The sequence below is a fragment of the Somniosus microcephalus genome, chromosome 3 (assembly GCF_052327205.1).
Source record: "Somniosus microcephalus isolate GS21.2 chromosome 3, FLI_Smic_1.0, whole genome shotgun sequence".
Lineage (NCBI taxonomy): Eukaryota > Metazoa > Chordata > Chondrichthyes > Squaliformes > Somniosidae > Somniosus > Somniosus microcephalus.
Genome location: NC_140989.1, coordinates 170882025 through 170907091, shown reverse-complemented (window position 1 = coordinate 170907091; position 25067 = coordinate 170882025). Strand labels below are relative to the sequence as shown.

General features: G+C 45.1%; 1 protein-coding gene across 1 annotated transcript in view; it reads right to left on the bottom strand.

Annotated features, from left to right (window-relative positions):
• Positions 1-12813, bottom strand: part of pygb (phosphorylase, glycogen; brain) — a 124724-nt gene extending 111911 nt beyond the window's left edge. The window contains exons 1-4 of the mRNA XM_085977923.1: positions 12775-12813; positions 11497-11598; positions 7191-7269; positions 2339-2442 (exon numbers count right to left, since the gene is read on the bottom strand). Of these exons, the coding sequence (XP_085834049.1) occupies positions 2339-2442; positions 7191-7269; positions 11497-11598; positions 12775-12813 (324 nt within the window). The remainder of the gene's footprint in view (positions 1-2338; positions 2443-7190; positions 7270-11496; positions 11599-12774) is intronic.
• Positions 12814-25067: the final 12254 nt, after the last annotated feature.

Genomic DNA, 25067 nt, shown 5'->3' with positions numbered 1-25067 from the left:
GAGCCTCTTCCCACCCGATCAGTATATCCTTCTATTCCTTTCTCCCTCATGTGTTTATCTAGCTTCCCCTTAAGTGCATCTATGCTATTCGTCTCAACCACTCCGTGTGGTAGCGAGTTCCACATTCAAATTACTCCCTGGGTAAAGAAGTTTCACCTTCATTCCCTACTGGATTTATTGGGGACTATCTTATATTTATGACCCCTTATTTTGGACTCCTCTCCCCCCCCCCACCCCCACGTGGAAACATCTTCTCTACGTCTATCAAACCCTTTCAGCCTTTTAAAGATTTATATTAGGTCACACTTCAGCCTTCTCTTTGAGAGAGAAGAGCCCCAGCCTGTTCAATCTTTGCTCATACCTCTCAGTTCTGGTATCATCCTTGTAAATCTTTTTTACACCTTCACCAGTGCCTAGATATCCTTTTTGTAATATGGAGACCAGAACTGTGCACGGAAGTGTAGTCTAACCAAGGTTCGGTACAAGTTTAACGTAACAGATACAAACTTAGCTGTGGAAAAACAAATCGCTGCAGCCTCAGGGCTTCCTATGATGCAGAAGTGAAGGTACTGCCTACCCTGCAATGTCATGATGATAACTCCACGTGTGTGCTGAGTATGTGGCTTGCCCAGAGCCCATAAAGCTAGATTGTACTGTTACATTGTGCGCAGGATGTGGAATGAAGTATTAAGACCATTACCAAAAAAAAATGCAACATTAAGGTGTATTGGCTTAAGGAAAAACATTTCTATAGCATAGTGCGACCAATATGTTTGTTAAATAGGGCTGGTCACAACACTGGATTCAGTTAGATGCCATAATGGGAAGACAGAATGGACTAGTATTTAAGGGGAGTCTAGATAAATACATGAGGGAGAAATGAATAGAAGGATATGCTGATAGGTGAGATTAAGTAGGGTGGGAGGAGGCTCGTGTGGAGCATAAACACCGGCATAGACCAGTTGGGCCGAATGGTCTGTTTCTGTGCTGTGAAATTCTATGTAATTCTGGAAAGATGAGGTCAAATGGACTGAAGGACCTTCTTCATCCAAACTTGTCTGGTGATCTAGACTGAAGCAAGTCATAGGAACAGGAGTAGGCCATTCAGCCTCTCAAGCCTGTTCCGCCAATTCAATGAGATCATGGCTGATCAGTATCTTAACTCCATCCACCTGCCTTGGCTCCATATCCTTTTATACCCCCGTCTAGCAAAAATCTATTGATTTCAGATTTAAAATGATTAACTGAGCTAGCATCTACTGCCTTTTGTGGGAGAGAGTTCCACACTTCTACCACCCTTTACGTGAAGAAGTTTCCTACCTTTTCTCATGAATGGCCAGGTTCTGATTTTAAGGTTATGCCCCTTGTCCTAGACTCCCCCCCCCACCAGCTGAAAAAGTTTCTCTCTATCTACCCGATCAATTCCTTTCAAAATACTAAAAACCTCAAATCAAATCACTCCGTAACCTTCTATATTCCAGGGAATACAAGCCTAGTTTATGTAATCTCTCCTCATAATCTAACCCCTGGAACCCTGGTAACATTCTGGTGAATCTGGGCTGCACTCCTTGAAGGCCAATATATCCTTCCTACGGTGCGGTGCCCAGAACTATAGACAGTACTCCAGATATGGTCTAACCAGGGCTTTGTATACCTGGAACAAAATGTCCTCCCCTTTATTTTCTAGCCCTCTAGTTATAAAGGCCAACATTCCATTAGCTGCTTTGATTATTTTTTGTACCTGATGACTACATTTTAGTGATGTGTACATGGACCCCTAAATCTCTTTGGACCTCCACTGTTCCTAGCTTTTCACCATTTAAATAATACTGAGCTATCCTTTTATTGTCCAAAATGGATGACCTCACACTTGCCTGCATTGAAATCCATTGGCCACACTTTTGCCCACTCACTTAATCTATCAATGTCGCTTTGTAATTTTATGCTCCTGTCTACACTACTTACCATGCCACCAATCTTCGAGTCATCAGCAAACTTGGATACAGTATATGGCTCTCTATTGCATTATCCAAGTCATTAATAAATATAGTGAATAGTTGAGGCCCCAACACAGATCCTTGTGGGACACCATTAGTCACAGCCTTCCAATTTGATTACATACCCATTATCCCTACTCTGTCTCCTACTGCCTAACCAATCTCCTAACCAGGTTAATAATTTGCCTTCAGTTCCATGAGCTTTAATCTTAGTTGTCTGCAAGTCAGTCTGCAAGATGGAGTTTGTTAGTTGGCAGGTGTCCAACAGCAATAACGTTTGTTTTTGCCTCTTTTGTTTGATAATGGATCATTAGGAAACTTAATAATTCCAGCAAACTCACCTGCCAGCCATTCTGAATCTTCTGATTAAAAATACCAAATTCATAGCGAATTCCATAGCCGTAAGCTGCCAAACCCAGTGTGGCCAATGAATCAAGAAAACAGGCTAAAATCAAGAATAAATATGATTAGCAAAAGTGACAGTATTGTTTTATTGGTACATTCACTGTTAAAACATGAGGGTAGAGTTTCCGCTAGGTTGCGCTGGTTTCCTGCGCAAATTGCCCGAAAATCGGCCAAACCAGCGCAAAAGATCGAGGAATATCAAGCGCAAGTTATGCCCAGTGCAAATCGAGTTTCCGTGATCTTTTGCGCTGGTTTAAAAAACATCACGCTGGAAGATAGCCCCACCCACAAAACTGGCCAAACCCCCCCCGAGTGAGTGAATCACCATGGCGGGTTTCTGCTAATGGTGCCCGTTTGTGGGCCTTCGAGGAGGCGCTTAAAATTAAGCTTTTTTTTTTTTTTTTTTAGACACAAGGACACGAATAGGCACGTTTTAGAAACTTTTAAATAATGAAAACAACATTTAATTTACAGGTAGACTACCCTTTATCCGAACTTCCGAAAACCGAAACCCTCTAAAAACCGAAGGTTTTTTCGTTCAGCGTAAGTCGTGCGCACGACCCCGACCCCCGCCGCCGACCCCCCACCGACCCCCCACCCTTTGGGATAAGGGATAGTGTATCCTTTATCCACACTTCCGAAAACCGAAATCCTCTGAAAACCGAAAGGTTTCGTTCAGCGTAAGTCGTGCGCACGACCCCAACCCCCGCCGACCCCCACCCCGACGACCCCCAACCCCCGCCGACCCCCGACCCTCCGCTGACCCCCAACCCCCGCCGACCCCCCCGCCGACCCACACCCCCGGCAAATTTCCCAGTCTTATAAAATACCTTCTGAAATCCGAAATTTTCCGAAAACCGAAACACGGCTGGTCCCGAGGTTTTCGGATAAAGGATAGTCTACCTGTACTAGGAAACTGACTACTGTATACCAATGAAACTAGTAAATGGTTCAATATAGTTTTTTAAAGTCATTTTCAGTTATTTAAAATCAGGTTACTCACAGGTGGTGGACTAGACACCCTTCTTAAAATTGCTTAATTTTGGTGATAAACCCATTTTCAGCTGTATGAATAAAACTGTACCAGGTTACCACTCTTAAATACATCAAGGAATATTTTTAATGAAAGAAAATAAACAATTACATTCTAATAACGCTGCCCGATTGTGCTGGTTCAAGGAAGATTTTGCATTCGCTGATATGCAAATGAGTTTGAGCAGAACCTTGAACCATAATTTCACTTCGGAAAACCAGCGCAATTTGCACCCAGACTGCCGACTGCACCTAAAGCAGAAACTCTACCCCGAGGTGTCAGCTGTGGCTCAGTGGGTAACACTTCGGCATTTGAGTCAGAAGCTTATGGGTTCAAGTCCCACTCCACTGAAGCACAAAACCGAAGCCGACACTCCCAATGCAGTACTGAGGGAGTGCGCCACTGTCAGAGGTGCCGTCTTTCAAATGAGATGTTAAACCGAGGCCCCGTCTGTACTTTCAGGTGAATGTAAAAGACCCCATGGCACTATTTCGAAGAAGAGCAGTTGAGATCTCCCCAGGATCATGCCCAATATTTATTTCAACCAACGTCACTAAAAAAAACCCGATTATCTGGTCATTATCATGTTGCTGTTTGTGGGAGCTTGCGGTGTGCAAATTGGCTGCTGCAGTTCCTACATTACAACGATGACTACACTTCAAAAAGTACTTCATTGGCTGTAAAGCACTTTGGGATGTCCTGAGAATCATAGAAAAGTACAGCACAGGAGGCGGCCATTCGGCCCATCGAGTCTGTGCCGGCTCTTTCGAAGAGCAATCCAGTTAGTCCCACTCCACCACTCTTTCCCCATAGCCTTGCAATTTTTTCTCCTTCAAGTGTTTATCCAATTCCCTTTTGAAGGCTACTATTGAATCTGTATCCACCACCTTATCAGGCAGTGCTTTCCAAATCCTAACCACTTGTTGCGTAAAAAAGTTTTTCCTCACGTCAGCCTCTGGTTCTTTTCCCAATCACCTTAAATCTGTGTCCTCTCGTTATCAACCCTTCTGCCTTTGGAAACAGCTTCTCTTTATTTACTCTATCTAAACCCTTCATGGTTTTAAACACCCCTCTCAAATCTCCTCTTAGCCTTCTCTGCTCCAAGGAGAACAACCCCAGCTTCTCCAGTCTATCCACGTAACTGTAATCCCTCATCCCTGGAACCATTCTAGTAAATCTCTTCTGTACTCTCTCCAAAGCCTTCACGTCCTTCCTAAAGTGTGTGCCCAGAATTGGACACAATACTCCAGACTGGGGCCGAACTAGTGTTTTATAAAGGTTTAGCATAATTTTCTGGCTTCTGTACTCTATGCCTCTATTTATAAAGCCCAGGATCTTTATTAACTGCTTTGTTAACCTGTCCTGCCACCTCCAAAGATTTGTGCACAAACACCCCCAGGTCACTCTGTTCTTGCACCCCCTTTAATTTTGTATCATTTAGCTTGTATTGTCTCTCCTCATTCTTCCTCCCAAAATGTATCGCCTCACACTTCTCTGCGGTGAGTTCCATCTGTCATGTGTCCGCCAATTCCACCAGCCTGTCTACATCCTCTTGAAGTCTATCACTATCTTCCTCATTGCTTACTACACTTCTACGTTTCGTGCCATCTGCAAATTTCAAAATTGTGCCCTGAACCCCCAAGTCCAAGTCATTAGTGTACCTCAAAAACAGCAGTGGCCCTAGTACTGAATCTTGGGGAACTCCACTGTATACCTCCCTCCAGTCTGAAAAATAGCCATTCACCACAACTCTGTTTTCTATCCCTTAACCAATTTTGTATCCACACTGCTACAGCCCCTTTTATCCCATTGGCTTCAATTTTGCTAACAAGCTTAATATGTGGTATCAAACGCCTTTTGAAAATCCATACACACATCAACTGCATTGCCCTCATCCGCCCTCTCTGATCCCTCATCAAAAAACTCAATCAAGTTAGTCAAACACGATTTGCCCTTAATAAACCCATACAGGCTCTCTATTAGTCCATGGTTGCCCAAGTGGGTGTTAATTTTCTCCCGGATTATTGTTTCTAAAAGCTTCCCCACCACCAAGGTTAAACTGACTGGCCTGTAATTGCCAGGTTTATCCTTCTCCCCTTTATTGAGCAAGTGTGTAACATTTACAATCCTCCAGTCCTCTGGCACCATCCCTGTATCTAAGGGAGATTGGGAGATTGTGGCCAACACCTCCGCAATCTCTACCCTTACTTCCTTCAACAACCTAGCATGCATCCCTTCTGGACCGGGTAACTTATCCACTTTAAGTACTGCCAGCCTCCTGTTTATTTTTATCTCATCCAGTATCGCATCAACCTCCTAGTTTACCGTAGCTTTGGCAAAGTCCTCATCCTTGGCAAACACCGATGCAAAGTACTCATTTAGTACCTCAGTCATGCCTTCTGCCTCCATCAATCGTTCTTCATTTTGGCCCCTAATCGGCCCCACCACTCCTCTGACAACCCGTTTACTGTTAATAGGCCTATAGAAGACCTGAAGTTGTTAAACGCGCTATATAAATGCAAATATTTCTTGTGTAGTGCATTTACATGATATTGCTGCTTTACTGGTCAGGTCAAGGAAACAGAATAAAATCAAGAATAAATGTAATTAGGAAAAGTGCCAATGAATTATTTTCATGGTGAGATGCCACTTGGAAAAGGTACATGGGTAGGGACTTGGACAAGGCACCCAATCCCTGTGGAGTAGTGATATCCCACAAACTGCAAACAAATCTGCTTGTGGTCATGTTGATTGAGGGAAAAGTGTTGGCCAGGACACTAGGGGAGCTCCCAGTGGTAGCACTCTCATCTCGGAGTCAGAAGGTTGTGGGTTCAAGTCCTACTCCAGGGTTTTGAGCACAAAATCTAGGCTGACACTCCAGTGCAGTACTGAGGGGGTGCTGTACTGTCAATGGTGCCATTTTTCAGATGAGACGTTAAACTAAGGTTCTGTCTGCCCTCTCAGGTGGATGCAACAGATCCCATGGCACTATTTCGAAGAAGAAGAGCAGGAGAGTTCTCCTGCTCCAATATTTATCCCTCAACCAACATCTGGTAAAACTCTTGAGATGATCTGGTAATTTATGCTTTTTGTGGGAACTTACTGTGTGAAAATTGGTTATCGTGTTTCCCTACATTACAACAGTGACCGTACTTCAAAAGCACTTCATTGGCTGTAAAGTGCTTTGGGACATCCTGAGGATGTGAAAGATGCTATATAAAAATGCAAGTTCTTTCTTTCTCTCTTTAAACAATGAATCCACTGCATTGATTTGAATTGTCGCTTCACCCTATAGCTTGCTGAATTAGGAGAGCTGCCCAGGGTTCACATACTGCAGAAGTGTCTGCTGCCAGGCTGCCTCTGAACAACAGTTTGAAGGGATGTAGAAGAGGCCCATTTCAGAGCCGATGCAAGCTTACTCTGCCTTTAAGTCACTCTTGTTTGCCAACCGGACCCACAGGCTTGTGCACGCTGCTAATAATTGGAGGAGGGGGTGGGTGGGTGGGGGGGAAGGCACGGCACACATTGGTGACAAGTCACCCAAATATTAAAGTAAGTATGAAAGCAAACTTCGCGTTGGGTTAGAACACAGCTCCAAGAAGTCTACCTGCCACAAATGTGAGGGGAAAGGAGGAACAGAATCCAAATAAAGGGCAGCCCTAAAGTCAGTTCTCAAATATTTTGCTGTGTGCGTGTGCAAAGAAAGGGTGGAAATAGATCTTAGAGATTCTTTTAAAAATGGGAACTCTGATTACCTGCCAGTCGACCAAGACCTCCATTGCCAAGTCCAGCATCTTCTTCAATTTCTTCCAGTTCCTCAATGTCCAAACCCAGCTAGAAGTTGGGGCGGGGGAGGAATAAAAGTTTCACCCATCAAGTAGGCAATATTTAATCTTTGCTACAAACAAGCCCCCCTTTTTCTGTTCACTTCGAGGTACAACTGGTTCAGGGTAAAAGGAACCTTATGACCTAGCCCCTCTCTGACCCAATTCATACAAAATCACTGCCTAGAGACAATTTTGCTGCTTTAGCTCCGATGATGATATTGTGCTAATTCACCTCTCCCTTTTCATAGAATCTTAAAGCACAGAAGGAAACCGTTTGTCCCATCCTGCCTCTGCCAGCTCTTCGATGGTGAGATTTAATAGAGGTGCTCAAAGTTATGAGGAGTTTGGATAGGGTAGACAGGGAGAAACTGTTTCCAGTGGCAGGAGGATCAGTAACCAGAGGACAGATTTAAGATCATTGGGAAAAGAACCAAGGGGGAGATGAACAGAGTTGTTTTTTTTTTTTTAACGCAGCGAGTTATGATGATCGGGAATGCACTGCCTGAAAGGGCGGTGAAAGCAGATTCAATCGTAACTTTCAAAAGGGAATTAGGTATAGACTTGAAAAGGAGAGAAATTTGCAGGGCAATGGGGAAAGAGCAGGGGGAGTGGGATTAATTGGCGAGCTCTTTCAATGAGCTGGCACAGGCACGATGGGCCGAATGGCCTCCTTCTGTGCTGTGAGATTGTATGATTCTATGGGAGGTGCAGTCCAGTGCAGTCTTTCTGTCCCATTAGCTAGAATGACTCCTCTTGGCTGCTGAATCTCAATGTTCTGGATGTTGAATAAATCAATAAAGTAATGAACATATGGTGCAGCAATAAAATCCTCTTTAGGGTTGAAGTGGTGTGTTCATTGCTGCCAGGAAATTGTGCTCTCCAAGTAAATATTGAAGAACACCGGAAGCAATAACACTGCAGCCTCTAATGAATTGCAGGACAGAAAGACGAATATGGTCGGTGTAGCTGGGGATGACATTAATTTGCCATGGCATTTAATAATAATTCAACTTTATTGTCATTGCACAAGTACATGAACAACGAAATGTGATCTTGCAAGCTCCCATGACTGGGAGAAGCAAAGCCGCTGCGTCTGTGCGCGCCGCCATTCCATTTCCACCATTCCTCCTATCTTCAAGCCCACCGCCCGGGCCTGCTCACCAGCTGCTCCTCCCGTGGCTCCTTCCGTGACCTTCTGCACCTGGTCTTCCCTGATGGTCACCCCTCCAGGTACTAACCAGGCCTGGCTCTGCTTAGCTTCCAAGCCTTGCCAGTGACCCTGTCCCTAGTCCCAGGAACAGGGTGCTTTGAAATTAGATTTTTGTAACACTACGGTTAAATGGAGGTAAATGGAGGTGTTGGTGCTCTCTCCAACACAATTTAAAGTAAAATTGTGAAATATTTTAATTAAGTTATTAGCCTAAAAGCAGAACAAAAAAAAAACGTAGCCCCGATTTCAATTTAACCAGCCCAGCGGGAACAGTGTGGTTGGCCTCCCATTTTCCACCCTCCATAAGTGTAAGCTCATCCAAAACTTTGCTTCCGTATTCCAAGTCCCATTCTCCCCTGTGCTCGCTGACCTATGCTGGCTCCTGGTCCAGTTACTCCTCGATTTTAAAATTCTCACCCTCCTGTTCAAATCCCTCCATGGCCTCCCTGCTCCCCATCTCGGTAACCTCCTCCAGCTCTTCAACCTTCCGAGAACTCGGAGTTCCTCCGACGCTGGCCACTTGAGCATTCCCCACTTCCTTCGCTCCATCATTGGCGGCTGTCTTCAGCTGTCTGGACCTTAAGCTCTAGAATTCCCTCCTTAAACCTCTCCGCATCTCCACCTCCCTCTCCTCCTTTAGGGCGCTTCTTAAAAACTACCTCTTTGACCAAGCGTTTGGTTACTTGTCCTAATATCTCCTTCCTGGGCTCAGTGTCAATTTTTGTCGGCATTAAATTCCTGCGAAGTGGCTTGGGATGTTTTACTATGTTAAAGGCACTATATAAATGCAAGTTTTGTTGTTAATGTAGAAGGCATCCCAGTCACTTCACAGAAGAGAATTGGATGCTGAGCGATAGTAGATAAGTGAAGATTGATGACCAATAGTGTGGTGGAGGCAAATTAATGTTTTGAGGACGTTTTTAAAGATAGGAAAGAAAGTAACAATGGAGGAATGGTTCAGAGAGGGAGTTCCAGAGAGTCAAGCCAAGACGGCTGAAAGCTTTGGCACCAATGATGGCTCTGAGGGAGGGGGATACACAGGAGGAGAGAGGGCCAGAGGGCGGCAGGATGAAGACATATAAAATGAAGATGAGGATTTCCAAATCAATGCATTGGAAGCAGGGAGCATCAATGAGCTGGACTTAGTGTGGGGCACCAGATTGATGGCAAGAGTTTCAAACAAGTCGGAATTTGTCTTGGGCGGACATTGAGAGGGGCTTTGGAGAAATGAAGTCAGGCGGTCAAAAGCCTGAATGAGAGTTTCGGCAGCGAGGCGAGGGCAGAAGCCGGCAATGCTGCAGAGCTGAAATTAAGCAGTCTCTGTGATATATGAGGTTTGAAACTCAGCTCAAGAGCTGAATGGAAGAGAGCAGAGATCAAGAGAGAGAAAGAAATGATGATACACAATTTGGTGGGGGAGGAAGGGATGGAAAGAAAGAAATCTCATCTTCAACATAAAGCGGTCAAATGAAGGACACAATGCTCTTTTTAATTTATTCATTCCTGGGATGTGGGCATCATTGGCAAGGCCAGCATTTATTCCCCATCCCTAATTGCCCTTGAGAAGGTGGTGGTGAGCCGCCTTCTTGAACCGCCGCAGTCTGTGTGGTGAAGGTACTCCCACAGTGCCGTTAGGTAGAGAATTCCAGGATTTTGACTCAACGGCGATATACTTCCGAGTCAGGACGGTGTGCGACTTAGAGGGGAACTTGGGGGTGATGGTGTTCACATGCGCCTGCTGCCCTTGTCCTTCTAGGTACTAGAGGTCGTGGGCTTGGGAGGTGCTGTCGATGAAGCCTTGGCGAGTTGCTGCAGTGCATCTTGTAGATGGTACACACTGCAGCCACGGTATGCCGGTGGTGGAGGGAGTGAATGTTTAAGGTAGTGGATGGGGTGCCAATCAAGCAGGCTGCTTTGTCCTGAATGATGTCGAGCTTCTTGAGTGTTGTTGGAGCTGCACTCATCCAGGCAAGTGGAGAGTATTCCATCACACTCCTGACTTTGTAGGTGGTGGAAAGGCTTTGGGGAGTCAGGAGGTGAGTCACTTGTCACAGAATACCCAGCCTCTGACCTGCTCTTGTAGCCACAGTATTTATATGGGTGGTCCAGTTAAGTTACTTGTCAATGGTGACCCCAGGATGTTGATGGTGGGGGATTCGACAATGGTAATGCCATTGAATGTCAAGGGGAGGTGGTTAGACTTTCTCTTGTTGGAGATGGGCATTGCCTGTCACTTGTGTGGTGCGAGTGTTACTTTCCATTTATCAGCCCTGGATATTGTCCAGGTCTTGCTGCATACGGGCAATGACTGATTCATTATCTGAGGAATTGTGAATGGAACTGAACACTGTACCAGTATCAGCAAACACCCCAACTTCTGACCTTACGACAGAGGGAAGGTCATTGATAAAGCAGCTGAAGATAGTTGGGCCTAGGACACTGCCCCGAGGAACTCCTGCAGCGATGCCCTGGGGATGAGATGACTGGCCACCAACAACTACAGCCACCTTCCTTTGTGCTCGGTAGGACTCCAGCCAGTGGAGCATTTTCCCCGATTCCCATTAACTTCAAATTTTACTGAGGCTCCTCGATGCCACACTCGGTCAAATGCTGTCTTGATGTCAAGGGCAGTCACTCTCCCCTCACCTCTGGAATTGTACTTGCCTTCCTCTCAAACCAAAATAGTCAAAGACAGAATTCAACAGAATAGGTTCATTTTAAAATAAAAAAGGGGATTTTATTCCACTTCACAGTTGGTCAGATTGAATGCACGTAGTATTCATAAGATCCTAGCCTAAGCAGTGGAATGAAAACTGTACGGCAATATGATAATGAACCAACATTGTGGAAAAAAAATTTACAGCATCATTACCCTTCACTATATAATCCAAAGGTAGCTCGAGTGTTCCCCAATCTAACCAATTTGCAGTTTCTGCCGTTCATGCCTATGCATCAAATTACTGAGTGTGAACTACATAATACTGCAGTCTAGCCAACTGCACTCACTGTTGTCAGACACCATACCTGATATATGGCCTCATCACTGGCATTCTCCAGCCCCAGGTTCACCATAGTGTTCTGCAGGGTCCGGCCCATGTAGAACTCCAGAGACAGGTAGTAGATACGCTGCAACACACAGAGGGGAAAACAGTTTATTACAACAGGGAAGGAAAAAGAAAGAATTGTATTTATATCGTACCTTTCATGACTTCAGGACGTCCCAAAGCGCATTACATTGAATGAAGAGATTTTAGCTACAAGGTTAGTTTGGAGAAGCTAGGGTTGTTCCCCTCCTTGGAGCAAAGGATGTTGAGGGGAGATTTGATAGAGGTGTACAAAATTATGACGGGTTTGGATAAGGTAGAGAAAGGCTGTTCCCACTAGTTGATGGTACAAGGACTAGGGGACACAGATTTAATGTTTTGGGCAAGAGATACAGGGAGGATGTGAGGAAAAACTTTTTTACGCAGCGAGTGGTAATGACCTGGAACTCGCTGCCGACGAGGGTGGTGGAAGCGAAGACAATCAAAGATTTCAAAAGGAAATTGGATAGGCACTTGAGGGAAATAAACTTGCAGGGCTACAGGGATAGAGCAGGGGAATGGGACTGACTGGATTGCTCTACAGAGAGCCGGCATGGACTCGATGGGCCAAATGGCCTCCTTCTGTGCTGTTATGACTCTATGAAGTTCTTTTGAAGTGTAGTCACTGTCGTAATACAGGAAACACAGCAGCCAATTTGTGCACAAAGGTCCCACAAACAGCAATGAGACAATGACCAGGTAAACTGTTTTAGTGATGTAGATTGAGGATTTAAGGATACCTGTAGCAGAATCGTGGCTGAGTGAAATTCATTTCGGGAACATTTAATGGCTTTCAAAACTTCAAATAACAAATGGTGTAGGACTCCAAGAAGTGATTGCTCACACAGCATGGGGTACGGTAACATAGTGGTTATGTTCCTGTAACCCAGAGACCTGGACTAATAATCTAGAGAACGTGAGTTCAAATCCCACTTGGGCAGTTTCAGAAAATAAAAATCTGGAAATAAAAAACTCGTATCAGTAAAAAAGAGTGACCATAAAGCTGTTGGATTTTTATTTAAAAAAACACAACTGGTTCACTGATGTCCTTTAGTTTTAGGAAAAGAAACCTGCCTATATGGGACTCCCACATCAACATTGTTGACTCTTAGCTGCTTTGTGGTCTAGCAAGCCACTCAGTTGTATCAAACCACTTCAAGGCGGCCCACCACCACCACCTCCTTGAGCAATAAATGCCACGCTTGCCAGCGACGCTCACACTGAATCGCACAGCATAGGAGGCCGCCATTTGGCCCATCGTGCCTGTGCCGGCTCTTTGAAAGAGCGCTCCAATTAGTCCCACTCCCCTGCTCTTTCCCCATAGCCCTGCAAACTTTTCCTTTTTATGTATATATCCACTTCACTTTTGAAATTTAATATTGAATCTGCTCCCACCACCTTTCAGGCAGTGCATTCTGGATTATAACAACTTGTATAAAAAAAAAAAAATTCTCCTCTCCCCCTTGGATTTTTTGCCAATTATCTTGAATCGGTGTTCTCTGGTTACCAACCCTCCTGCTAGTGGAAACAGCTTCTCCCTATCTGCTCTATCAAAACTCCTCATAATTTTCCACACCTCTTACTAAATCTCCCCTTAACGTTCTCTGCTCTAAAGAGAACAATCCCAGCTTCTCCAGTCTCGCTACAACACTGAATTCCCTCATCCCTGGTGCCATTCTGGTAAATCTCCTCTGCACCCTCTTCAGGACCTTTACATCCACCTTAAAGTGTGGTGCCCAGAATTGGACACAATACTCCAGCTGAGGTCCAACAGTGGTTTATAAAGATTTACCATCACTTCCTTGCTTTTGTTCTCTGTGCATCTATTTATAAGACAAGGATCCCGTATACATAAAAAAAAACTTGATCAACTTTTCCCGGAATCTTCAAAGATTTGTGTATGTGAACCCCAAGGTCTCTTTGCTCCTGCACCATCTTTTAAATTGTGCCATTTTGTTTATACTGCGTCTCCTCATTTTTCCTTCCAAACTGCAGCACTTCACACTTCTCTGCATTAAATTTCAGCTGCCATGTGTCTGCTCATTTCACCAGTCTATGTGCTCCTGAGGTCTGCTACTATCCTTCTCACCCTTTACATTTCCAAGCTTAGTCAACTGCAAATGTTGAAAATATGCCCTCTCCGCCCAAGTGAATGTCATTAATATGTATCAAAAAGAGCAGTGGTTCCACTAATGACCCCTGATGAACACCACTGTATAACTGTGGTAAACCACTGTTATTGTTGTTCACCGTTGTTGTTGTTGCACACTGTTGTATCTATGCCTCTGCTGGCTCCGCCCCTGGCTCCACCCACAGGCCCAGGTATAAAGGTGACTGCTCTGCAGCCCCCTGCCTTCTTGGAAACCAGTCAACCACGAGAGGCATGCTCTGTTCTTTGTTAATAAAAGCCTTTTAGTTACTCTCCTAACTCTCCGTCTTTTATGAGTAATTTATAGCGCATCAATAACTTCCCTCCAAGTCTGAAAAACGACCTTTCACTGCTACTGTCTGCTTTCTTTCTCTCAGGCCGTATTGTATCCATGCAGCCACTGCCCCTTTAATCTCATGGGCTTCAATTTTGCTAACAAGTCAATGATGTGGCACTTTGTCAAACGCCTTCTGACATGCACTACCTTCATCAACCTTCTCTGCTATTTCAAAGAACTCAATCAAGTTAGTCAGACACGATTTGCCTTTAAAAAAATCCGTGCTGGCTGTCATTTATTAACCCATGTACTTCCAAGCAACAATTAATTTTGTCTCGGAGTATTGTCTAGTTTCCCCACCACCAACGTTAGGCTGACTTTCTGTGGTTACCGAGTGTTCATCCCTCTCCCCTTTCTTGAACAGGGGTGTAACATTTGCAATTCTCCAGTCCTCTGGCACCACTCCCATATCCAAGGAGGATTGGAAGATTGTGGCCAGAGCCTCCGCAATTTCCACCCTTACTTTCCTCAGTAACCTAGGATGCATCCCATCCGGACCGGGTGATTTTCTACCTTGAGCACGGTAATTTTAATCATAGAACGATGCAGCACAGAAGGCGGCCATTCGACCCATCGTGCCTGTGCTCTTTGACAGAGCTATCCAATTATTCCACTCGCCTGCTCTTTCCCCATAGCCCTGTAATTTCCCCCCCCGCTTTCAAATACTTATCCAATTCTCTTTTGAATGTTACTATTGAATCTGCTTCCACCATCCTTTCAGGCAGTGCATTCCAGATCACAATAACTCGCTGTGTAAAATGTACCTCGGCCTGGAGTTTCCGCTCGTTACCGCTGTTTTTTTCGGCACAATTCGCCCGAAATTGACAAAACCAGCGCAAAAGATTGCGGAAACTTGATTTGTGCTGTACGTAATGTGCGTGAAAGTTTTAAGTTTTTTAAAAAATGATTCATACTTGGGATGTAGGCAGTGCTGGCAAGGCCAGCATTTATTCCTCATCCCTAGTTGTCTTCCATCCCTTGAGAAGGTGGTGGTGAGCCGCCATCTTGAACCGCTGCAGTCCGTGTGGTGAAGGTACTCCCACAGTGCGGTTAGGGAGGGAGTTCCAGGGTTTTTATCCAGCGTCGATGAAGGAACGGCGATATATGCCCAAGTCAGGATGGTGTGTGGCTTGCAGGGGAACTTGGAGGTGACCGAGGTCCCATGCGCCTGCTGCCATCGTCTTTCTAGGTGGTGGAGGTCGTGAGTTTGGGAGAACTGAGGAATGATGTGCCTGTACAGACGGGGAATGTTGGAGCAAGAGTGACTTTTTAAAAAATAAATCAATGTATATCTGTTATGATCTTGTTAAAAATTAACAGAACAATAAATAGGAGCAGGAGTAGGCCATACCACCCCTTCAGCCTGCTCCACCATTCAATAAGATCATGGCTGATCTTCTACATCGACTCCACTTTCCCGCCCGATCCCCATATCTCTTGATTCCCTTCGTGCCCAAAAATCTATTGAACCGAGTCTTAAATATACTCAACGACTGAGCATCCAGTCCACTGGATGCACAACTCTGAGTGAGGGAGTTTCTCCTCATCTCAGTCCTATGACTATGACCCCTCATTCTAGACTCTCCAGCCAGGGGAAACATCCTCCCTGTATCTACCCTTTCAAGCCCTGTAAGGATTGTGTGTGTTTCAATGAGATCACCTCTCATTCTTCTAAACTCCAGAAAGTATAGGCTCAATCTACTCAATCTCTCCTCATAGGACAAACGTCTCAACCCAGGAATCAATCTAGTTGGGAGACCCGAGACCAGAGCGAGGGCGGCGGGGATAAAAGGAGTAGGAGCGAAGGAGAGAGAGCAAACAAAAAAGTCAAGGAGTGATGTCACATGACAGCAGGTAGGTGATTGGTTGGCAAGTATTAATGTTTTTTTTCTCTCTAAGCTAGGACAGTGGTTTAAACTAGGGCCAGGAAATTATAACGTACTGTTGTTGGAGTCGACAGAAATCAACAGGCTGAGACTTTTCTTCAAGCAAAAACAAAACGTGTCTTACTTTAATCAATCTCCACGAGGTCTGAAGGCTCAGCCCCGTGCAGGGGCTATGATGTCATCATGCAACCGACGTCATGATGTCATCACGTTCCCGACACTCTTAAAGGGACCCTGCACCAATAACCCAACCCAGCATGTACATATCACAACATTGCTATACAAAGTGAATTGTGTTTAGGTACATATAACAGCATTGGCTATACATTGTGTTATTGTCCCTATGTGGTCTCCGCCACACTGTATTAAATTTATAGCATAACTAGTTAAACTATAAATAATCGTTGAATAAAGACCTTAACTAATTTAATAGATAAAATAAGGCTAGACTAAGATATGGCAGGGCAGGTTGTGTGTTTGGACTGTAGTATGTGGGAGTTTGTGGACAGCGAGACTGTCCCGAGCGAACACGTCTGCAGGAGACGTCTCCATCTCAAATCTCTCTGGCTCAGAGTCATTGAGCTGGAAACACTCCGACAGATAAGGGAGGGGGAGGAATTTCTGGTCAGTTTTATCCAGAATACAGTCACACCTCAGAGGAAAGCACAGGTTCAGGAAGGGGAGGGTGTGACTGTTAGGGAGACGGGTAGTGGGGATTTAGGAGAGGTTGAGAAGGAAGTCTCGCAGACACTGGTCCTGTCCAACAGGTACGATGTGTACTCGTTACCTGTGAGGACAAGGAGAAAGACTGTGGGGAGGACAGCCACAATGCAGACCAAGGCACCGTGGCTCAGAAGGCTGTCCAAGGGGCCCGGGGGTAGGGGGGGGCAGGGTAGAGCAGAATAGAAATGAGGTAGTGATAGGGGACTCTATAATTAGGGGGATAGATAGCATCCTCTGCAGTAAAGAACGAGAATCCCGAAGGGTGTGTTGCCAGGGTAAGGGATATCTCACGGCGGCTGATGGGGAACTTGGAAAGGGAGGGGATATTCCAGTTGTCGTGGTCCATGTTGGAACAAACAACATAAGTAAGAACAGGGAGGGGGTCCTGCTGAAAGAGTATCAGGAGTTAGGCTCTAAATTATAAAGCAGGATCTCGAGAGTAATAATCTCTGGATTATTGCCTGAACCACGTGCAAATTGGCACAGAAACAGTCAGATCAGGAGAATTAATACGTGGCTAAAGGGCTGGTGTGGGAAAGAGGGTTTCCTTTTCATGGGACACTTGCACCAGTTCTGGGACATGAAAGAGCTGTACCGATGGGACGGGCTCCACTTGAACCGGGATGGGACCAGTGTCCAAGCGGAAAGGGTAAATAGGGAGGTGGCAAAGGCTTTAAACTAGTAAGATGGGGGCAGGGATCCACAAGAAACGTAACCAGCCTAAATATAAACAAAAACAGGGAGAGAGAGCATAGGAAATAATAAAGTAAGGGAGTAAATAGAGTTATAGAACAGGAGTCTAAAAAGATGGTTAAACATAAAGAGAGAGGAAATCCTATTAAAAATGAGTTAAACTGTCAGTACAGCAATGCACAGTGTCCGTAATAAAACAGGGGAGCTGGAGGCAAGCATGCGTTGCGAGGAACCAGACATTACTGAGACATGGTGACAGGAAAATCAGGACTGGGAATTAAACATTGCAGGGTATAACATATTTAGGAAAGATAGAAGGGGAAAACAGGGAGGTGGAGTCACTGTATTTATTAGGGGCAACATAATGGTAGTAGAAAAAAGTGACACAGATATCAGCAAGACAGAAATAGAATCCATGTGGATAGAGATAAAAGATAATAAAGGATCAATCACACTAATAGGGGTAGTCTACAGACCACCTAATTGTGGAAGGAAGGTGGAGGAAGAAATATGCAGACAAATTAGAGAAGTGAGTAAAAAACATTGAATAATAATCATGGGGGATTTCAGCTACCCTGATATTAATTGGCCAGAAGAGGTAGGTAAACGGGATAAGGGAATGGAGTTCCTACAATGTGTACAGGACTCCTTTCTAACCCAGTATGTAAAAAGCCCAAGGGGGGATTTGCTATTGGATCTAGTAATGGGGAATGAACCAGAGCAGATGAGAAATAAAAGTAGGGGAACATCTAGGCAATAGTGACCATAATATAATAGGCTTTAAGATGATAATTGAGAAGGACATAAATATGACGAAAACCAGGTTAATAGATTGGAGAAAAGCTGATTTTGAGGGGCTGAGAAGAGAACTTGGGAAAATAAAATGGGCAACAATATTGGCAAACAACAATGTAGAACAGCAATGGGAAACATTTAAAATGGTGTTCAACTGAGTGTAGGAACAATATATTCCACTAAAAGGAAACAAACAAAACACTAATGAGACTCCATGGATGAATAAAGCCAGAAGGGAACAATTGAGGGTAAGGAAAGAGGCATACATTAAGTACATGGACAACAGGGGAGTGCATGATAAGGGAGTATATGAAGCGATTAGGAGAGAAGTCAAAAAAACAATTAGGAAGGCAAAGAGGAATTATGAAATTAAATTATCAAGGAACATAAAACAAAATAGTAAAATATTTTACAGGCACATCAATAAATAAAGGAAGGTTGGGATGGGAATAGGGCCATTAAGGGATAGACAGGATAACACCACGGGTAACGATAGAGAGATGGCAAAAATATTAAATCATTATTTTGCTTCAGTATTTACCAGGGAGATAGAACAGGTGGACATGGCATTGGATGATGAGATTAGTAAAGAGATAAGTGCATTTAAAATAAAGAGATATATTAAATAAACTAATCAAACTCAAACCCTTGGTCTGGATGGATTGTATCCACATATTTTAAAAGAATCTAGGGAAGAGATAGCTGAGGCATTACTAAACATATTTAATAATTATTAGTTAGAAAAAGGTGTAGTGCCAGAAGATTGGCGGATAGCTAACGTAATACCTATATTTAAGAAAGGGGATATAACATGTACAGGAACTACAGACCAGTCAGCTTAACATCGGTGGTAGGAAAAATAGTGGAATCCCTACTAAAGGAGAAAATAGAAGAGCATCTAGTTATCAAAAATATAAAAATGAATAGTCAGTATGGATTTCAAAAGGGAAAGTCTTGCTTGAACAAAGTCACTGAATTTTTGAAGAGGTAACAGAGAAAGTAGACAATGGTAATGCAGATGTAAATTATCTAGATTTTCAAAAGGCCTTCGATAAGGTACCCCATAATAGACTGATAAACAAGGTCAGAGAATGCGGAGATGGGGACAAGTTGCAGAATGGATTGCTGGCTGGCTTCAGGACAGAAAGCAGAGAGTGGGAGTAAAGGGTAGCTATTCACAGTGGCAGAAGGTGGGTAGTGGTGTTCCACAAGGATCAGTGCTGGGACCACTGCTGTTCACAATTTACATCAACAATTTAGACTTTGGAATCAAAAATACAATTTCTAAATTTGCGGATGACACCAAATTGATGGGATAGTCAGTACTGAGGACATTAATAAACTTGCAGAATGGGCATATAATTGGCAAATGAAGTTCAACACAGATAAATGTGAGGTACTCCATTTTGGTAGGAAGAATAGTGAGGCCACTTTATCACTTGGAGGGTGCGAGTCTAGGTGGGGGGGTAGAGGAACAAAGGGATCTCGGAGTACAAAAACACAAATCACTAAAAGTTGCGACACAGGTTAACAAGGTCATAAAAAATGCAAACCAGGCACTAGGGTTTATTTCTAGAGGGATAGAATTGAAAAGTAGGGAAGTTATGCTAAACTTGTATCGAACCTTGGTTAGATCACACTTGGATTACTGCGTACAGTTCTGGTCACCATATTATAAAAAGGATATAGAGGCACTGGAGAGGGTGCAGAGAAGATTTACAAGGATGATACCAGAAATGTGAGGGTATTCATATCAGGAAAGGATGAACAGGCTGGGTCTCTCCTCTTGAAAAAATGCTGAGGGGTGACGTAATAGAGGTCTTTAAAATTATGAAAGGTTTTGATAGAGTGGATACAGAGAGTGTTTCCACTTGTGGGGAAGAGCATAACTAGAAGCTATCAATATAAGATAGTCACCAAGAAATCAAATAGGGAATTCAGAAGAAACTTTTTTTACCCAAAGAGTGGTGAGAATGTGGAACTCGCTACCACAGGGAGTGGTTGAAGCAAATAGTATAGATGCATTTAAGGGGAAGTGAGATAAGTATATGAGGGATAAGGGAATAGAAGGATTATGCTGATAGAGTTAGATGAAGAAACACAGGAGGAGGCTCGAGTGGAGCATAAATGCCGGCATGGACTGGTTGGGCTGAATGGCCTGTTTCTGTGCCATATATCCTATGTACTCTTGTCAGTGCTTTTCTGTTACAGGCCACTGGGGGTACTGTTTCCCAGATCTTCAAGGCTCGACTTCCTCTTTGTTTGGGGAAAAGAGCTCAAGATGTTTTTATCAATAAACGGGCCTGTTCAGAGGCTGCTTTTCTGAGTTGGTTCACTATGGTTTGGCTTGCCCAGTTCAATTATGCTTCCTGTACACAGAAAAATCATCACCATTTAAACTTACCTCCTAAAATGGTCACTTCATTATGTCCTTTGTTAAGCTGTCAACCATCTCAATTACCTTATTTTTAGACCAAAAGCATTCTCTTTGGTTTCGTCACGACTGTCAGAGTAACCCAACAGGAAATGTTGCTCGTTTCTTCAGTAACGAAACAGCTCTTAACAAAGTCACAAATGACATCCTCTGTGACTGTGGTAAACTATCCCTCCTCGTCCTTCTCGACCTGTCTGCGGCCTTTGACGCGTTTGACCACACCATCCTCCTCCAATGCCGCTCCTCCGCCATCCAGCTGGGTGGGACTGCACGCGCCTGATTCCATCCTTATCTATCCAGTCGTAGACAGAGAATCACCTACAATGGCTTCTCCTTGTTGTGTATGTACCTTTAAGAGAAGAACTGATTCTATACTGCAGTACCGGCAGTGACCACCCCTGTATATAAAGCCATAGCAGGCTTCTGTACGTCAGTCTTGAGTTCCCCCTCTGTTCAGTAAATACCTGTTTTATTGTTCTCCTGCAGTCCGAGTATTATTGATACCCGGACACTACACTGGCGACGGGCAGGTTCGAACTCACCTGCAGTACTGCATCACCTCACGGGGATCTTTTCCCTGAAGAGAAGCTTCTTGGAGGTCGAAGTCAGAACGGCGGGCGTCGACCGCGGGCAACCGCCCAGGGATCCATCGGAGAGTTGCAGGGGAGGCTGTGGAGAGCTGGGCCTGGCTCCCCAGTCGAGGTGTTCCAGCAAGTCGTGCTGGTAGCAGGTAGTGCGCTGACCCTTCCGGACTGCGGCGGGCTCGATCGAGCGGCTCTGCAAAGGGGCCGTGCAGCGTATTCGGGAGGAAGAGAGAGAGGGTGGAGCGCACCGGGCGCGGTCGGTGCTCAAGAACCAGGCAGCGTGGAGAGGATAGAACGAGGGGAAGGAAAAGTGATACGCGCCGAAGCCGCGGGTCGCTGCCATTACCCTGTAGAACGCTAGGAGCAGCGTGGCAGCAAGGGGAAGAAGGAAAAGCGCGGGAGGCGCCATTTTATTCCATTGGGGAAGAAGGAAAAGCGCGGGAGGCGCCATTTTATTCCATTGGGGAAGAAGAAAAAGCGCGGGAGGCGCCACTTTAAATCACTCAAGATGACGAAGAGTGGCAGTATCACTGCTTTCGACAACAAGATAGAAGACTGGACCACGTATGTGGAAAGAATTGAAGTGTACTGCGAGGCAAATGAGGTGGCCGATGGAAAGAAGGCGTCGGTATTATTAAATTTGATGGGCGCGAGAATGTACGGCCTATTGCGGAATTTAATTACCCCAGCTAAACCAATGGAGAAAAGTTTTGAAGAGATTGTTAATATCTTACAGGAACACCTAAACCCTACACCGCTGCTGATAGCAGAAAGATTCAAGTTCCATAAAAGAAACCAGCACAGAGATGAGAGCAATGCTGACTATCTTACGGAACTACGCAAGTTATCGAAGCACTGCCAGTTCGGAGCAGGACTGGCAGACACCTTACGGGATAAGTTTGTCTGCGGGCTCCAGAGTGAAGAAACCCAGAAACGACTACTTTCGGAAAAGGACCTGACGCTAGAACAGGCTTTCAGCGTGGCAGTATCCTACGAAGCAGCAGCACGGGGAGCTGCGGAAATACAACAGAAACCACAAGAATACAGCGCTAACGAAATGGCGTATGGAGCAGAAAACTGCTATCGCTGCGGCAGAACAACCCATGATCAGAAGGACTGCTGGTTTAAGGACAAAGTATGCAGGCAATGTGGGAAAATGTGACACATAGCAAGAGTCTGCAGGTCAGGAAAGAAAACCAACACTACAAGAACTACTAAGGAAAAGTACAAGAAAGTAAAGAAATTGACAGACAGTAGTTCGGAAGATCAGGAGAGTGATAAGGACTCCGGGAGCAGGAGACTAAGTTGTCTAAAGTTACACAACGTGATCGCAAAGGAGGATCACCGAACCATTTGGGTCACCCTCATGATAGCAGGGTCCCCAGTAAAGATGGAATTGGACACAGGATCAGCCCTAACAGTCATGAATCAACGAGACTATGAGCGGCTATTCCCACACATACCCTTGAAGGACACGTCCATTGTATTGAAGACATACACGGGGCAAAAAGTCTACCCCAGAGGAAAAATAAGGGTGCCAGTTGAATACAATGGCAAGGAAACACAGAAACTGCATCTATATATATTACCAGATGGAGGACCACCATTATTGGGACGTGAATGGATCCAAAAAATACAATTGGATTGGCATTCCATTCAGGCGCTAACTGTGACTGATAAAAAGGATGATGACGTCACATCTGGACGACTGTCAAAGATTCTAACTGATGCGAAAGAGGTGTTCCAACAAGGACTTGGGACTCTAAAAGGAGTAACGGCAACGATAAAAATCGAAGATAACGCAAACCCAAAAAATTTTATGGCCAGACCGGTACCTTACGCGATCCGCCCAGCCGTTGAAGCAGAGCTGGAGAGTCTGGAGCGTTCGGGTGTGCTGTCCAAGGTGGACTGGAGCGAGTGGGCCACACCCATCGTTCCTGTAATGAAGAAATCATTGAGCAGCACGCCTGGGGAACCAAAGAAGGTTCGCATCTGTGGGGACTTCAAGGTAACTGTGAACCCAGTCCTGCACACAGTACAATATCCACTTCCATGGATAGAAGATATTTTCGCCTCACTATCTGGAGGGAAACGCTTTACAAAGATTGATCTGGCCCAAGCGTATCTGCAAATGGGAGGTGGAAGAAGCATCTAGGAAATACCTCACGATAAACACTCACAAAGGCCTTTACCAGTACAATCGACTGGTATTCGGGGTAGCATCAGCCCCGGCTATTTGGCAGAGGGCGATGGAACAAGTCCTGCAAGGGATCCCGGGGACCCAGTGTTATTTGGACGACATCCTGGTTACGGGCGAAAATGACAGTGAACACCTTGCCAACCTGGAGCAGGTGCTCACGAGATTACAGGAATATGGACTACGAGCCAACCGCCCCAAATGCGAGTTCTTCAGGAGACAAATCTCGTATTGTGGCCACATGATTGATGAGGAAGGGTTGCATAAGTCACCGGACAAGATTGAGGCTGTAGTCAAGGCTCCAGCACCGGAAAATGTGTCGCAACTGAGGTCGTTCCTCGGGTTGGTGAACTACTACCATAAGTTCTTGCCGAATTTATCTACAATTCTGCACCTACTGAACGCCCTACTGCAAACTGGAGTAACATGGAAATGGAGTGATGAGTGTAAGCGTGCCTTTCAGAAATGTAAATGCCTAATCACTTAAAAAGTATTGGCCCACTACAATCCAACACTACCGATTCGGTTAGCATGTGATGCGTCTCCCTATGGCATCGGAGCGGTGCTGTCACACAAATTCCTTGACAGTTCAGAGGGGCCAATGGCCTTTGCGTCACGCTCGTTAACCTCAGCCGAGCGTAACTACGCCCAGATTGACAGGGAGGCCCTCAGCCTGGTGTGGGGGGTGAAGAAGTTCAATCACTATCTGCACGGGCAGAAATTCACCCTACTGACTGATCATCAGCCCCTGGTCTCCATTTTTAACCCAAAGAAGGGCGTTCCGGTGATGACGGCGCAACGGCTGCAAAGATGGTCACTTTTTCTAGGGGCACATCAGTACGACATAGAGTACAAGGGTACGAAACAGCATGGAAACGCTGATGGGCTGTCGCGCCTACCATTGCCTACGGTAGAGGAAGCACCTGCAGTGGACCCCGTTGAGATATTCCACGCGACCATAGTCGAATGTCTACCTGTTACAAACTCAAGTATAGAGAAGGAAACCCGAAATGACCCGACACTCTCTTGGGTCTATGATTTGACGGTGAAGGGATGGCCAGCACATGGCGACTCACTGTTGCCAGCATTCTCGCCAAGGAGAGAACAGCTGTCAGTGTGCCGGGGGACCTTGATGTGTGGATCCCGAGTGGTAATTCCACCCAAGCTGAGAGATAGAGTGCTCAATGAGCTTCATGAGGGTCATCTGGGAGGGGTAAAAATGAAGAGCCTAGCCAGGGCGTTTGTGTGGTGGCCAGGAATCGATAAAGAAATCGAGGATATGACCAAGAGATGCACAGGATGCCAGAAGGTCCAAAACGCTCCACCACAGGCCCCGCTACATCCATGGGAGTGGCCCTCATCTCCATGGCAATGGGTACACATTGATTTTGCTGGTCCATTTATGGACTCAATGTTCCTAATCGCTGTGGACGCCCGTTCGAAATGGCCAGAGGTCATCAAAATGTCCTCCACCACCACGGAGAAAACTATTGCAGTCCTACAGACCATCTTCGCCAGGAATGGCTTGCCAGAACAGATTTGCTCCGACAATGGGCCACAGTTTGTGTCCGAGGATTTCCGGAGGTTTCTGAGGAATAATGGGGTGAAACATTACACATCTGCCCCATATCATCCAGCCACAAATGGATTGGCTGAGAGGTTTCTTCAGACCTTTAAAAAGGCAATAAAGGCAATGAATAATGACGACATACCA